The sequence below is a fragment of the Plectropomus leopardus genome, chromosome 11 (genome assembly GCF_008729295.1).
Source record: "Plectropomus leopardus isolate mb chromosome 11, YSFRI_Pleo_2.0, whole genome shotgun sequence".
Taxonomy (NCBI): domain Eukaryota; kingdom Metazoa; phylum Chordata; class Actinopteri; order Perciformes; family Serranidae; genus Plectropomus; species Plectropomus leopardus.
The window spans coordinates 33,906,357-33,922,721 of NC_056473.1; the positions used below are offsets into that span (position 1 = coordinate 33,906,357).

The 16,365-nt window shown below is 40.6% G+C and overlaps 1 protein-coding gene across 1 annotated transcript in view; it reads left to right on the forward strand.

The window, feature by feature from the left end:
- The window catches only part of LOC121949981 (metabotropic glutamate receptor 8-like), a 128,643-nt gene that overhangs the window by 72,595 nt on the left and 39,683 nt on the right, over positions 1 to 16,365 (forward strand). Inside the window, exons 4-6 of the mRNA XM_042495869.1 lie at positions 4,205 to 4,340; positions 6,116 to 6,270; positions 6,368 to 6,505. Of these exons, the coding sequence (XP_042351803.1) occupies positions 4,205 to 4,340; positions 6,116 to 6,270; positions 6,368 to 6,505 (429 nt within the window). The remainder of the gene's footprint in view (positions 1 to 4,204; positions 4,341 to 6,115; positions 6,271 to 6,367; positions 6,506 to 16,365) is intronic.

The window sequence follows — 16,365 nt, forward strand, 5'->3', positions numbered from 1 at the left end:
CAGAAAATGAATGACAGCTATTAGTCTCAATGTGAGGATTTACTGCGTTTTCTTGAAATTTTTATTCATTTATTATTATTTTTTTAATTATTAATAATTTTGAGGTTTGGAGATGACATTATATATTTTTTTAAATTTAAAAAAATCAATCACTTTATTGTGAAAACAATCAGCAGATTAATCCAAATCCATATCGAGTCTCAATCACTGTAGTGTGACAGTCACAGGGGACATGTTTGTACCTTTAATATTTTGAATACATTTTACTGAATGTTCGTACACACTTTTACTTATAGTAATATTCTGAATGCAAGACTTTTAACAGAGTATTTTTACAGTGTTGTATTACTACTTTTACTTCAGTAAAGAATCTGATTACAATCCATTGTGCAGAAGTATCACTGAAATGGTAAAGTGACATTGGCACTTTATTATACTGGTCCATAAATACCTGATAATTTCATCTAAAGTTTCCTGGAAATCATTTATTTATTTTTTTTATTTAGAAAATATACAGTGATCTTTATTTTTTATTGGCAAGTTTTTTCACTATATGTTGAATTGTGAGCTTGAAGTTACATCGTTGTTTTGCGAGAAGCAACAGAAACACAAGTTTTAATGACCTGCTTGCTGTGAATATCTCACACAGAAAGTCGAACTTGGTGTACAGAAACCTTCATTCTTGCTTAGAAATACCTTTTTATCTCTTTACTGCAGTAATCTTTGAACTCTCCGGCTCCACTTCTGCCTCCTTAAAAAACCTCTCAGACGTCTCTCCTGTTTAAACAATCGAGGTCAGACCAAACAGACGGGGTTATTTCCAGCTTGTTTCTTTTCCCCTCGAGATTTACTGCGACAATCAGTCGATGGAAAAACTCCACTCCAGAGCCAATTAAGTTGGAAGAGCTTTACAGTTGAGGTTTGGCTCCTCTGCAGCCAATACTGTACTCCGCTTCACTTCATGACAGAGGCACAAAGTTCATCGTCAAAACTCCACCACCGCTCTCGTTTATCTGTCCCCGGGGCACCAACACATACTGCAGGAACAATATCACAAACTTCACAAAGTGTCTTTATAGCAGCGGAGTCTTTGGTGAGGACGAAGCAGAGAGTTTAATGATGTGACCAAAAAAAAATCAGCTTTTGTTATTGAGCTGTAAAGAGAAACCAGCTGATTGCAGCAGCACAGAAAGCAGAACATAAATAAACCTGTAATGAAGGAAAATACAATGAGCTCAAACTATGTTGTTGGCATCTGCCAAAAAACTTACTAATGATTTTTGTTTTTTGTATGGTATGTGTGTCCTACTTTGTATTGCTACAGCTGCAAAGCAATTTCCCATAAATAAACACAGTTCTGTTTTATCTGACTTATGCAGATTATATCTCGCCAACAAACAAACCCTGTTTTCAGATAGTCTTTTTCAGTCTCTTTTTGGATGTTTGCTTGCTTCTGACGAACCTCAAGAGCAGTGGCCATGTTAAACTTTTCTGGGGGAATAAAATTCCTTTTTAGATAATAATGTCAGGAGGACCCATACAAAAATGTGTGTAAAAAATATAATAACTTTGAAAAAAATCTCTGCTTGCGCCGAGATGCCTGAAATACCCCCTCATACGAGCGTAAAACTTTTCTTTTTGTTTGCTTGAATTTGTTTGAAATTGACATGTTTCCATTTGGCATATTTTATATTTGCAATTCCAATGTGTGCAGTTGTTAATGGGAACTCTCTTGGTGATAAAAATCAAAGTGGTACTCAAAGATTTTATCCATGTTATTGGTGAAAAAGTGTACAAAGTCAAAGAGAAAAATACCAGCAAGTCTGTCTTAGAAACTGGAGGTGTGGTGTTTGAAAAACGTTTACCAGGAAGGCGAGGTCTCATGAAAGATGCTATCCAGTTACATCATGGGAAATGTAGGATTTAGCGTCTCTAAAGTTTGACCCACACATCACCTTTAATCCTCCTTTTCATCCTCATGTTGTAGCTCCAACTCTTCTTGTTTGTTCCTTCACATTTGGCTGTCATCATAATGGCCTTCTGTCTTTGTGTCTTTCTCATTATCGTCTTGCTCCTCCTCATCTGCTGCCTTTAAGCCAAAAAAGACAGAATAAAGCTGATCAGAGAGACACGTCCTTTGAATGAGAGTCAACTCAACCCAAAGTTTATTTATCTTTTACTTATTTATTTATTTTTGAGTAAGATTTGATTTCAGACTCAGCGTGTGATTAAATAATTTCCTCCAGTGAGTATTTTTGCAGTAGATGCTGCATGAAGGAATCATTAGTGAGATGTTAGAGATAATTTGACAGTATTTAGTATCTGGCAGCATTAATAAAACACCCTGACCTTTGTTTTAGCGACTGCAGACGATGGTTTAATAATCTCTGCGGTGACACATCGCAGCGGCGAAATGGAGATAAGATCAAGACAAACAGTCAAGATAATTAAAACATTACAGCAGAGTCATAATGGGAAGAATAATACCGCAGTCAACAGACAAACAGGAGTGAAGATGAAGCGAGCTCATTAACAGATTTGCAGATAGGCAGATGTGTTAACACATTCACTGCCAGATGTTCACACTGCTGAACAAGCCAGCAGAGTGACGCACTGAGGGTGAATGTCGCATAAATCTGAAGAAAAGTTCACTGTGAAATGACAAAAACTGCCTATGATGCTAAAAATATCAGAAACAGAAGCTTCCTGTCTGACTACTAAAGGGTGAATTTAGTTTTCCTCAACGTGCACCCCTTTCTCACATTTTTGTGTCAGAGTGACTAATGGGAACCGTGATTTTTGAAACTGGTCCAGTGTTGAACAAGACCTGCAAACAGCGGAAGTGAAACAGGTCGAATGTAACCAATCGAGGCATGTTCACGCCATCAATTTACGCACACTAAACACTAAAAGTGTTTTTTTTTTTGCCGCTGACAGGCTCAGATTGTTTTTCTTGGTGTCTGACAACATTATGGAAAGGATCTGTACAGAAATAGACGCTTTTGTTAAAGAGTAAGATCCTTTGTGTTTACTTGAAAACAATCCCTAAATAGCTGTAGCTAAACCCACCACACTGTATTCAAATCAACGGTAAGATTGTGGTTGTTTGACAAAATAAAACTCACAAAAACCTTCTTTCCACTGTTCCAGCAGTCAGCAACTTTGGTGTCATTGATTTAAATGCTTAATTCACCTTGTTCATTGTTAAATATGCTGGCTCGATACAGGATTGCATTACTGTTTCTTTAACTGGAGTCTGGTGGGTTTGGCTATGGTTTTGGGACCTCTGAATTTTGTAGATAATGTGGTTATGGTATCATCATCACACCATGGCCCCCAGCATGCACTGGGGTGGTTTGCAGCCAGCGGTCGGGATGAGGGTAGGTCTGAGGCCATGGTTCTTTGCCAGAAAAAGACGGATGACCCCCTCTGAGTTTGGAGAAAGTTGCTGCCCCAACAGAAGGAGTTCGAGTATCTCGGGGTCTTGTTCACGAGTTAGGGTAAAGTGGAGCGTGAGATGGATGGGCGGTTTGGCGCAGCATCTGCAGTGATGTGGGCGCTCTGTAGCACCACTGTGGTGATGTGGAGCTGAGCCAGAAGGCAAAACTCTCAATTTACTGGCCCATCTATGTTCAGACCCTCACCTACGGTCATGAGCTCTGGGTAGTGACCAAAAGAATAAGATCACGGATACAAGTGGTTGATACGAGGTTGCTATTAAGGGTGTCTGGGCTCTCAGCTTTAGAGATAGGGTGAGGAGCTCAGACATGCGGAGGGCGCTTGAAGTAGAGCTGCTACTCCTTTGCATGGTTCAGGCGTCTGATTCAGATGCCTCCTGGGCGTCTCCAGTTAGAGGTGAACATGCTGGAGGGATTACATAGCTCGTCTGGCCTGCGAACGCCTCAGGGTCCCCCAGGAGGAGCTAGAAAGTGTTGTGGGGAGAGGGACATCTGGAGTGCTTTGCTCTACCTGCTGGCTTCCCTATCCGCCCCTACCTGGATGGATGGATGGATGGATGGATGGATGGGTCTGGCAATGCCGATTTTGTGAATCTGAATACTTTTGCCACCACTGCTGCCGCCTCATAGGTCACCTTTGTACATCACACAGGTTGTGTAAGACAGCCAGCTCTGATTGGTTGCAGTTGAAATATATGAGGCTTACCCTTAATTAAACATTAAGTCTCTCTCTCTCTCTTTCTCAGGTGGGGTTTGCATCGCTCAGTCCCTGAAGATTCCTCGGGAGCCAAGACCCGGAGAGTTCGACAAGATCATCCTGCGTCTGCTGGAGACGCCTAACGCCCGCGCTGTCATCATGTTCGCAAATGAGGACGACATCCGGTAAAAACACGCACACGTTTGATTCTGTAAAGTTTCCAAATGAGAGATCAACAGGCAGAGTGGTCAGTCCCAACGATAATGCTGGCATTGCTTCATGACTCATCTTGTGGGTTGTGACGTTGGGTGCCAGCACATCCAACCGATGGTGGATCAGATTTGGATCTGGGGAATTCAGAGGCCAGGCGGATGCTTTTGCTGCCTTCACGGGCTCCCTGGAAAGTCAAAATTACAACATACATGCATTCAAGTGCTCTGCTCAGAAAAAAAAGCAACAAAAATGGACGCTAGAAGTAAAAAAGGTTGTTTTTTCGTGGCAGGCAAACAGCTTAGAGCTCCTTTGTGCTTCAGCTGCAGAGCGAAGCACACAGAATGTGCAACACGCATGTAGTTGATGATTTAATTTGTTTATTTGCTTAAATAACATTATAATTAGATAATATTTTCTTAACTAGATAGCTCTATGTCCCTGTTGTCCTAGTGAATAAGGGCTTGCAGAGTTAACAGCAACAAGATCAACTGCTTTAAAGTGCATGTTTAAAATGCTTGTGCGTGGTGTAGTAGGTCAAATCGCCATTGGAGAGTGCCGTAGGTATGAGGGGGGGCTTCTTGGGCTGTGTGGTGTTCAGGTGGGTGAAGTGAGTTACGTGGCATCCACATGGATGCCAGGACCCAGTAACAAGATAATCAATATTCTTTATGTTACCCGTCAGTGGTTTTAATGCTTTGGCTAATCGATGTACACCAAATATATCTGCTGAATATTTGTTGACTGTTGATCATGAGAGACACTGCAGTGAGTACAAACTACTAACACCTACTTCTCCCCACTTCATCTGATATTACACACACACACACACACACACACACAGTGTGATATGAGTGGAAACACACATACGTTCTGTATCTGTATGTTCTCAATGTATTTAATCAGTTTATCCACCATCTGTTGAGAGCAGATTAAGATAACAAGCGTCCAATTATCTGAGTGAGCTGAGAGCCTCACACACACACACACACACACACACACACACACACACACACACACACACACACACACACAGACACACACACAGAGTTGATATCAGTGTAACAGCTGATGTTAATCTGCAGCTCTGAATCACAGCGAGAGAGAAATCGTTCATCTTGAGACCTCACAGAAAAGAGGAGCAGAGTCACGAGGATGTAAAGAACCACTCTGATCAGCTCCTGTTTGATCTTTAATTTGATTTAATGATTTAATGAGAAATCATCTGCATAACAGCATCATCAGGTCAATGTTTAAGTACTCTGGTTAATGACATTGTACCTGAAAAAACTGACAACATTCCCATCAGCCCCAGCTTTGTTTTTAGTACCTGTTTTAGGTCATCTTAAAAAAAATGTCCCAAAATCCTCGAAACATCTTATAATTTGGGAAATGTCCTTAAATCCTAGAAATGTCTTAAAATTCTAAAAACATCCCAAAATCCTTAATAAATGTCCTAAAATCCTAGCAGTATCCTAAATCCAAGATATGTCCTAAAACCCAAGAAATCTTCTAAAATCCTAGAAAAGTCCTTAAGTCTGAGTAATGTCCTTAAATTTGAGAAATTACCTAAATTCCTAGAAACATGTATGGGGCTGTTGTGACTGGCCTCTGGCCTCCTGTCAATTTTGAAAAAGTGGCCCCCAAATAAAGCGACAGAATCCCTGATCTGCCTCCTCCTTTACCTGGTGGTTTCATTACAAGGTTTTTTTCAGGGTGAAGTGACTCTCTACTGTTTCACCTCCGACAGGCGAATCCTGGACGCGGCTAAACGCAACAACCTGACGGGACACTTCCTGTGGGTGGGCTCTGACAGCTGGGGCTCCAAGATCTCTCCGGTGGTGCAGCAGGAGCGGGTGGCCGAGGGCGCCGTCACCATCCTCCCCAAGAGGGCGTCGGTGGACGGTGAGACAGGAAACAGAGCAAAGAAGACATGACAAGAAGTTTTCCTCTTAATATTAACAATTTTAAAAATCTTTTTAAAAAACTTTTTTTCCTGCAGCGTTTGACCGATACTTCAAGAGCCGCTCGCTGTCCAACAACCGCAGGAACGTTTGGTTCGCTGAGTTCTGGGAGGAGAACTTCGTCTGCAAGCTGGGGATGCACGGCAAGAGGCCAGGCAGCCCCAAGAAATGCACAGGTAGGACGCACGGGCGGAAACGCGGAGGTCAAAGGTCAACTTCATTATCCCAGAGAGAAACTAGTTCTGTTACACAGCAACAAAAATGTCTTCTGATAAAATATTCAGCTCTACATCAAACCTCAGTTTATAACATGTAGCTTCATGTTTCATGTGGTGGAAAGCCTGAAAGGGGAAGAGCTGAGAGTTCATACTGTCATGAAAATCCTGGAAAGGTCATGGAATTTTCAAATAGTAATTTCCAGCCCTGGAAAAACTTTTGGAAAACCTAAATACCCTGAAAGTTTTGGAAAAGTCATAAACCTGTATAATAACAGGATGTGGTCAAGGACAGTGTCTTTTCTTTTTCTTTTTTATAGTTTCTGGCTGTGATAAATGTTGTTACTTTGGGGTATTCGAGAAAAAATGACAAAAAAAGGCAAAAAGAAAACATGCATGTTGGTTTGGAAGACATGTTTTCTTCAAAAATCATCAAAATGTTTTACAGAAAAAAAATAACAAAATGTTTTCCTTAAAATTCTACAAAAGATTTAAAGAAAAAACATGCCCAAATTAGTAGTAAAATTAATACAAAACACAGCTATTTAAAGTTGAATGCCCCTCCCCTGAGGCCAAAATAAAAATAAAAAAACAAAGGTCCCTCCCTAGTGCTTAAAACATGATTTGACATGCCTCCCCCTTTTTGCATGCCCCCCTCCCCTCTTATAAATAACAAAAAAATCCCTTATTTTATTTAAGTGTTTTGTTCTAATTTTGTTCATTTTTTTAAATTAATACATATTTTAAGAAGCTATTATATAGTTATGAAAAAGAATTAATAAAGAGTACCAATGGTCAATTCATAAAATGTATGGTCTTGAAAATATAAGTCAAAGTCATGGGAAAGTAAATTTATTGTTTAAAAAAAAGTGTTTTAAACCTGTTATAGGAACAGATTAAAGCTGGTGATTTGTTAGTGACGTGTTGGACTGCATCAAGAAAACAGCCCAATAAAACAGAAAAGAACAAAATATGAATAGATTCATTAGTTGGTGACCAAAAGCGATGAGAGGGATTTCATTTTCTATGTAGTCGCTCACTTCCAGTGAAAATCCACAGAACCTGAGAGACTGCCAGTGTGTTATTCGGGGTTAAGAGGGTCTGTTGTCTCTCCGGGCCGCACCAACACTCGACCTCTCCTTCATTTATATTCATGAGCTGGATTTTCTGACCGGTGCTGGCTGCCAATTAACACGCTGGATAATCATTTTGGGGCCGGAGCTCTCGACCCCGCGACACGGAGCGTCTCTGACATCCTCCGGTTGGTAATTAATCCAGAATTCACTCAATCATGGTGAGTGTAACAATGAATATGAAGAAGTGTTTGTAATCACCGTATGATACAGGAGATTATTCATGAGTGCCGGAGGAGAGCTGTGAGTTACACCAGTCTGCTGCAGGAGACGAAGAGGCTGCTTTGTTACCTTCAACTTTCTGCCAGAGTCAGGACTTAAAATTTTCTAGATATAGACAGCCCCTCCAGGATGCTGTGATGTTGCAATTGCAAGAATTAATGCAAATTCCACCAATTCCCGTGTATTCTGTGCAGCCTTCTCCAGTATTGCAGTTTTTTGCAAAATTTGACCATCATTGTAGTTGCTTATAAGTTTCCTAAATGTTTCCCATTGAAGTCATGTACTTGTCTCTGAGAGTCTGATAAAATATGCATGGCTAATAGTGGGCAGCATTACTCTAGTTCAAGTCACAAACTCGGTTTTATTCTCACTGGAGCAACTCACCTTCAATTTTTAATAAATTCTACAAAAAAATTGCAACGTTTTTTTTTAAATTTTCACTTGTTCCCTCAGTTTAAACCAAGTTTAGTTTCCTGGATAAAGAAAAATTTAACTGGCACTAACTTATGCCAAAATGTTTGCTCAAGTTCAAAATGTTTACAATATAGCAAAGCCACTTTTGGGTTTTAGGATTTTAGCAAGTTTTCAGGATTTTTGGTTGTTTCTGGGATTTTAGTCAGTATCTGTGTCAGCGGGTGTGGGGATCCTGCACTGTCACTTTTTTTTAAGAACATCAGGGAATTTTATTTCAAAAAGAAATGATGCTTTACTTTGTGGCTCACATGTATGAGAAGCCTGGTGTTTAAACGGGGGTTCAGGAGAACAGTCAGCTGCTCTGATTCTTGTGTTTTCCACATTTGAACATAAAATGTCTCAGCCTGCTCCTAACCTTGTTTAAAGTCAGTGGATTCAGCTGAAAGCAGATGTAAATTAGAAGCTGTTGAAAGTGAATTCTTCTTCTCCTCTCTGATCACGTACAGCTCTCGCCTGCTGAGTCTCTCAGTGCTGACTGCAGAGACCCTGCAGCACGATGTAATCCGGCCTGATTCAGGAGGACTTTCTTTGTAGAACAGGGGGCCACTGAGGGCCAAATCCTTTACAAACATGTCCGACACACCAAACGGGATTTGTGGAAGGTGTTTGGGTAAATACAGGCGTGCAGATAGGAGTGAAACAGCAGAACAACGCCGTCAGCGCTCCGAGAGTGCGCTGCTCCGTCCCAGCCGCTGAGTCTTTACCTGAGCTCAGTGGATGGCTTTGAACGGCCCGCTGCTGTCAGGACGCAGCTCTCTGCTGATTGTGTTAGAGACTCCAGATCTGCAGCGCAGTCATCACATAAACTGAGAACCCGCTGAGTCGGCAGGTCAGCGTCCACCTGTGTGTGTGTGTGTGTGTGTGTGTGTGTGTGTGTGTGTGTGTGTGTGTGTGTGTGTGTGTGTGTGTGTGTGTGTGTGTGTGTGTGTGTGTGTGTGTGTGTAGACACAGATGTTTGTCATTGCAGCTTTTTGTTCAGAGTTGGAAAAAGCAAGCTCCGCAGTGATGGAAGAAACACTCAGATCCTTCACTTTAAGTAATAGTAGAAATACCGCAGTCTAAAAAGACTCCACTTAAAGTAAAAGTATGAATTCAAAATGTTACTTAACCCTTTAAAACCTGAGTTTATTGGCTTGATTTCTTTCAAAAATCATGGGCAATGTGCATGACAGAGGAAATTACCTATGAAATTAGCTAGAAATTAGTGAAAAGAGCAAGCAAATTACCTGATATCTCGTAAAAAAAAGTAGATAAATAAAAAAAATAAAAAAATAAAAAATTAGACTTGGAAAAAGTGCTTACAAATTATAATAATTCTGCAACATAATTTTATGTCTTTAAGATTTTTGCTAGCTTTTTTCACTAGCATCACAAATGCGCTTGTTTAGAAGCAGAAGAAAATGTGTGGAATACTTCATTGAAATGACACATTTGACATGCACTATGCTTGGAGGCTATTTTAGGTTGTTTGCACGTCACCGTGAAGAACTGCAGATGGGGGGCAGGACGTGATTTCTGCATGGAGAAGTGCTATAAAAATGCTAACATTTTGTGCCGGTCAAATCAGGAAAAAACACAAGATACTTAAGAAACCCCAACAGTAACACATTTTTGCCTAAACCTGACAATCCATGATTTTGGTACCTAATCCCAGCCATCATGACTGTCCGAACACAGAGACCACGCAGCTTCATCCCACCACACGTGCATTTGTTGACATCACCGAAAGGGAATCCCCGCGCGTAAACAGTTGACACAGACAGATGCCTAAAACTTCAAAGGTTGATGCAGAAGACAGAGCGGCACCATGTGACGACTTTGGAGTGAGAATATATGGGTTGAAAAATTAACTTTATCACCATTTTTCAGAACTTGTGTAGCTCTTTTTTGTCGTTTTTATTCTTTAACCCAAACTCACCTGCTGCTCTCTGCAGCTTTCTATTTAACATTTTTGCGAAAACATTATAATTTAAAACACTTTAGAGCAAACAGTCTCATGCATGGTGGAGTAGCGTGCAGGCTCAGGGCGCGCACAGACTAACTAGAGGCAACAAACTTTAATAAATAGACATAACATTATGACACCAGGTGTGTCTACGCCATCTGGCGTCAAAACGTTGGTGTTCTTAATGAAGTTTGTTGCCTCTAGTCTGTGTGCTCCTATACTTTTAATCTCTGCAGTCTCTCCTGTGTGTGACTGTGTGTTTTAAACATCTGTTAGCATTTTCATCGCAGTCCTTTAAGTGTGCAGCTTCACACCCTCCAGCACCGAAGAAGCAGCCTCAGGAGCGTCTCACCGGCTGACGAGAGATTAGTCGCTCAGTGCGAGCCACAGGGGAAGGCCCGCTCATTAATTGTAATTAATTAGGATAATTAAATATCCATGAGACGCGGTGGCCTGAGGTCTGAGGGTGACGTTCCATCACCCCTCGGCTCGGGGATAATGTCGACACAGGACACATTCACAGCGGCCGCCGCCGCCACCTCTGAGCACCTCATTTCCTGCCAGATAGAGTGTGTCGCTTTTAAAACGCAATACAACACTGCAATTATACCCCTCACCATAAGAAAATCAATGTTTTTCTTCCTTCTACTCTTTCGCCTTTCACACTTTAATGTCATAATCACCTCATCACCATTTAGATTTTCACTATAAAACAACAATCCCTCAAATTACCCAGAATTAACCTTTCATTTCCCCCTTAAATCATGAGTTCGGTAGCTGGAGATCACTTGATTTGTCTATTGATTTGATAAATTAAACCCCCAGAAGCAATGTAATTAACAAATTAAGTAGATTTTAACATGACTTAACCCTTTAAAACCTGGAGCAACATCTCTTTCCTTGTGCTGCTTTCAGACGCCTTCCTACAAGTACTTGAACTTTAAACTCAGAGGAAATTGGTGCAATTTTTGTTTTTCAAAAACACATGAAAAAATGGCAGTGGGCAACTTGGTAAAACTGTTCCAGGAATTGCAAGAAATTAGTAGATTTAGAAATGCTTTTTGGGACAAAAACAAACAAACAAACAAAAAAACTGGGTTAAAATATTTTTGGTTAAAAAAAAAATATTTTTCTTATTTCTAGCTAAGTTTTGGGTCATTTCTTCTTTCATTGCTCATTACCTTCCTCCCATGTGTTTGACAGAAATCAAGACAATGTCACAGGTGTCAGAAGATTATTTTACACATTTAAATCGTTGAGATATCCATTGATGATTAGTTTAAGGTGTTATTAAGGTTGAAATATTTATAGCTGCAAAATAATGGTACTCTGTCCAAACCAACCTTTCTACAGTCGAACTCCACTTCCTGTCTGAAGGTCGAGCACCTTAGTGGCTCTGAGCCGTCCCTGATTTCTGCAGCCTCCAGCCGGCTGTCAGCCTCTCATTGATTGTGATCTATAATTAGTGTTGTGTTTGTTTGTGCATGTGAAGCAGCAGCAGCAGCCGGCGACAGAGCGGCTTGTTTGGATAATGGAGACGTGTTTGTCATTTGATTCTGGTGGCGAGATCATGGTGATGGTGTGTTGCTCTTGGTCGATCAGCTGCAGCTGCGAAGCAGAAACAAAATCCGGACAAGTTTATTAATTCTCATTTTTAACCTTCAAAGACAATTGTTTCAAGTCAGATGGAGATATCACATATTTAACACTTTAAGAGCAAAATAACTGGAGTAGAAATGGAAGATGGCATGGGATTAAAATATTCAAGTAAGTTCTACAGATTTGTGTTTAAGTACAGTACTTGAGTAAAAGTACTAAATTACAGTCATTGGATACAGTCAATGGACCAAGTATAGTTTTAGTTCTATTGACAGAAAATGTAATAATCCAGTTATTATAAATACTGTAAAACAACATCAACATTTGATTACATGATATTCATGAATGTTTTTGAATATTCCCCAAATATAAAATGTATTTTTCCTTGTGCTGGGCAACATTTTGTGGACTGTGAAAATGTAATGTTTTTCTCTCATTTTGGTTCGAGTGCTCTCGACCACTTGTAAAAAAAATTTTTCTTATTTAAGGAAAGAGCAAAAATTGGAAAACAATGGTGAATTCCAAAGATCATCATCATAATGGGCACTAACAAAATAAGAACACATCGTAAATAGGAGCAGAAATAGGAGATAATTAGTTTGTATATAGTTTATTGCATGAGGCCCCGTGGTTTTTCTTGGATGGAACTCAGCGCAGACAAAAAAAACCAAAAACAAATATGACTTGCCGTAGCCCCACCTTCAGAATAAGCTTTACATATTTCACTCAACTGAGACTCTAAGAATAGCTAAATCATGAGAACACTGTTTATTTTTGTAGAGTTGTAATGAGCTTTTCAGTTGCTTTTACCTCCCTAAAGAAAACAATATGTGATTTATTTGCAGTGTACCTGTTCCCACAGCAGCAGGGATGGAGTCGTGGAGGATATAGAGCGTCTGTTATTCAGGGGAAACCTTGTTTTTTGCTCCGAGGATCAGTTCTTCCACCTGGAGACTCCACAAACACTTTCACCAGAGAACATGAATATTTGATTCTTGGTTCTGTTGAATGATGTGTTTGCTGAGTTAAGAGTCTCATTGTTTTCTCACCTTCTTACAACTCTCTTTCTTCCCCTTTGTATTTGTCTGAGTTGTAGATTCCCGTGAAATACTCTGAGTGGATATGAAGGCCGCATTTGCGTTTGTACGACTCTTTGTGTTTTCCTGTGTATTGTTTTTTTTCCCTTCCCACCTTTGTGCTGCACTTTGTTTGGTTAGAAAAGGTGAAGAAGTGATGTCAACAGAGGGCGGGTGTCTCTCTGTCGTCTGTGAAAGCAGCAATGATCTCTGCGGGAGAAAAACGCTGCTTCCATTACAGCGATCAAGCAGCTGTTTAGTGTTTCACCAGCACTCAGGAACGTTTTTCACAGCGAGTTTTCTTTGTCAACACTTTGAAGAGGAGAGAGAGGCTGTGAGCAGCTCTCTTTTTCCCTGACAGTGATGACTTTAGCATAAAGAGCTCAGGTATGGAACTGCAGAGAAAAGTTGGTTTTAACAAGCCCATTTAGCGGTATTTCCATCTAAAACTTATGGATGGTATAATTCCTTTCAAGCCAGAAATAACACCTACAAACTAGTGGAGGGTGATATATACGTGCAATATATAAAATGACTTTATCATGAACACTAAGAATACATTTTCACATCGTTTTTATTAGCCTCTGGCTCTCTCCTCAGGCTCTCTGCTTCTCATAGACACACACAGAGCAGGGCTTTTGCAGAGCTCCAAATGGTGACTATTTAGTCACATTTTGCGACCATGAGGCACTACTGTGATTTGCAAATACTATTATGTATGAACTAGCGAGATGTTAGTTTGTTTCCAGCTTACAGAGAATAAATTGTCACATTTAACTGCGCTGCGGTAACAGTCTAACTTAATGACTGGCAGTGTGAGCAGGTGAGGTGTGTGTTTGTATCTGTAGAGCTCTGATTGCATCTGTTTAGTGACATTTTGGGACTACGGAGCACCAGTGCAACTTGCAAATCCTTGCAGTATATGAACTGGAGAGCCGTTTGTTTGTTTCCTGCTCACAGTGAATGAATCCTCACAGTTAAAGGCGCTGCGGTGTCTGTTTAACTGTCTGCAAACGCTAACATCCAGCTGTTGAACAGAAGCTTCACGAGCACGTGGTGGACATTTGATTGGCTGTTCAGATGATTTATGTCACTTTCCATCTTCTTTGCTGTGATTTTTCATTTTTCCATGTTGATCCTTTTTATGCAAATCAGTGTCTAAACATAGATAGAAGATGCTGTTTTAATATAAAGTAAAGAACAGTCTCAATGGATGCGGGATGAATTCATGAATGTTTGAGCAGCTCTCCGTCACTCTGTCATGTTTTTACAACTCAGTCAGAGTCAGAGTTGTGAGGAAACATCATTAATCTGACGCAGACTGTCGTTCCTGATAAACACCAGAACTAATGAAAAAACTCTATTAATGTAAATATACTCAGGCGCGTGAGACGCCACCGCCAGGCTGCTTTCCCCTGAACTCATCCCATCACCGCTAACCTCTGTAATTATTTGCCGTTTATCTAATTTACAAATCTAATTGAAACAGACGGATGCCTGCGAGAGAGAGAACGAGAGAGAGACATGTGAAAACAGAAACATGTCGAGAAGGAATTACATTTACCCTGTAAGTGACGTGTAATTGAAATGCCAGCAGCTGTGATGAAGCTGTCTGTCGAGCCGCCTCACCTCAGTCAGTGTGAGAGTTTCATCATCATCAGCAACCACTTTCGGGTCGCCACCTGGCCAAACAGGCTGCTCGCTTTAGAAACTATGTTCATTCATCAGACGTCTCAGGTCGACGGATACTTCTAAAAAGTTTTTTAGTGAGAAGCTGTTAACACTTTGAAATCTGGATCGCAGCCACCCTTCTCAAGTATTTAAACCTTCAAACCCTGAACAAATTTTCTTGCTTTCTTTAAAAAAAACATAGGGAAAAAAAAGCAACTTGTCACAAAATGTCCTGCAAATTGCAAGAAATTAGTAGATTTAGAAAGTAGTTTATTGCAGTTATTGCATCGCATAACTATTCAATAGTTGAGTGGATCACCGGGAAGTTTTGAATCTACAATGTCTCTGTGAAATCGTGGACTATCAGCTCCCAGAGCACTTCTGTGTCGCCTTCTGTCGGAAATAATGACGGCTAGTTGCGTAGCTGCAATAGAAATAAACCTGCTAATCTTTTGAACATCCATCACCATGGTTACTGGAGCGTTATCGCGAGAGGAGAATCGCAAAATATCACTCAATGGAAACAGGGTCATCTTACAATTGTGTTTTATCAACATTTTGGAAAATATCACTGGAATTTTGCACAAATCTGTAATGGAAACCTGCCTACTGTAAACAAGACAGATTACATTTAAACCTAAATAGAAGTTCAAGATGCTCTAACCACCTGCTTTATGGCAAATGTCTTAGTTCTTCAGCTCAAAGAAGCTTCTTAAGTCCTGAGAAACTTCACTGAGTCAGAGTCAGGCTGCGAAACACTGAACTTCTCATACAATGAAAACGCTGCTTTCAGGCACCGTCTGAATTTCCAGGATCCAACATGTGTATTGTTTAAATATTGAGGAGCCTCATCATCTGCAGGGAGCAGCGATCATCTGCAGCTCGGCCGTACATCTCCTCTCTGCCTCGTCTGTTTGACATCATCTGCTCTCTGCTCGCCGTTCGAGGCTCATTTATTACCGCTGTACAGACGTGTAATCAGTCTTTACTGCCGGAGCAAATGTCTCCCCTTGGACAGATCCCCCACCGCCCGCCTGCTATTAAAATTAAATTGGATTTCATTTCTAAGCTCCTATTAATTCAGAGAAGTCTTGTCTGTTGATGGAGGGTCCAGTCCGGCAGTTAGTTTCCTTCTCCTCTCTTTCACTTCCCGCTTTGCTTTGCCGCCGCCGGCGTCATCGCAGAGCGCCGCAGCTCTAATAACGCTAATTACTCAGAGAAAATTTTCAGGAGGACTTTACAGAGTTTTCAAATAAAAGATGACGTTGTCTTCTCCACTGTGTTATTTAATCACGGCTAATGAGATGGAGCCAAAAGTATTTTTTTTGCGTTAACGGGTTAGTTATAGGAAATGTGTCCCATTTCACATTTCCCATAATCGAGTTACTTTGTGCCTGGTGGCAAGGACGAACTCTGAAACCTTTGGATTGGAAAAGAAAAGGGAACGCGGAGGCAGAAAGATCCCAGAGAGAAATTAGTGAAGTTTGTTAACAGGCCTCGCTGTTCTCTCTTCTTTATCTGCTCAGTGTTTGATGTTTGCTGTCATATTTGTGCCTCATTAGAGGCAGAGCCTAAAGACGGTGGTTAATTAGTCTGTCGATCACTTAAATCTCAACAACTAACTGATTGTCCTAAAATCCACAGGGATGTCTGTGGTCCCAGGAGGAGAAATCCCACTGAGGCGCATTGTATGGAAGCTCA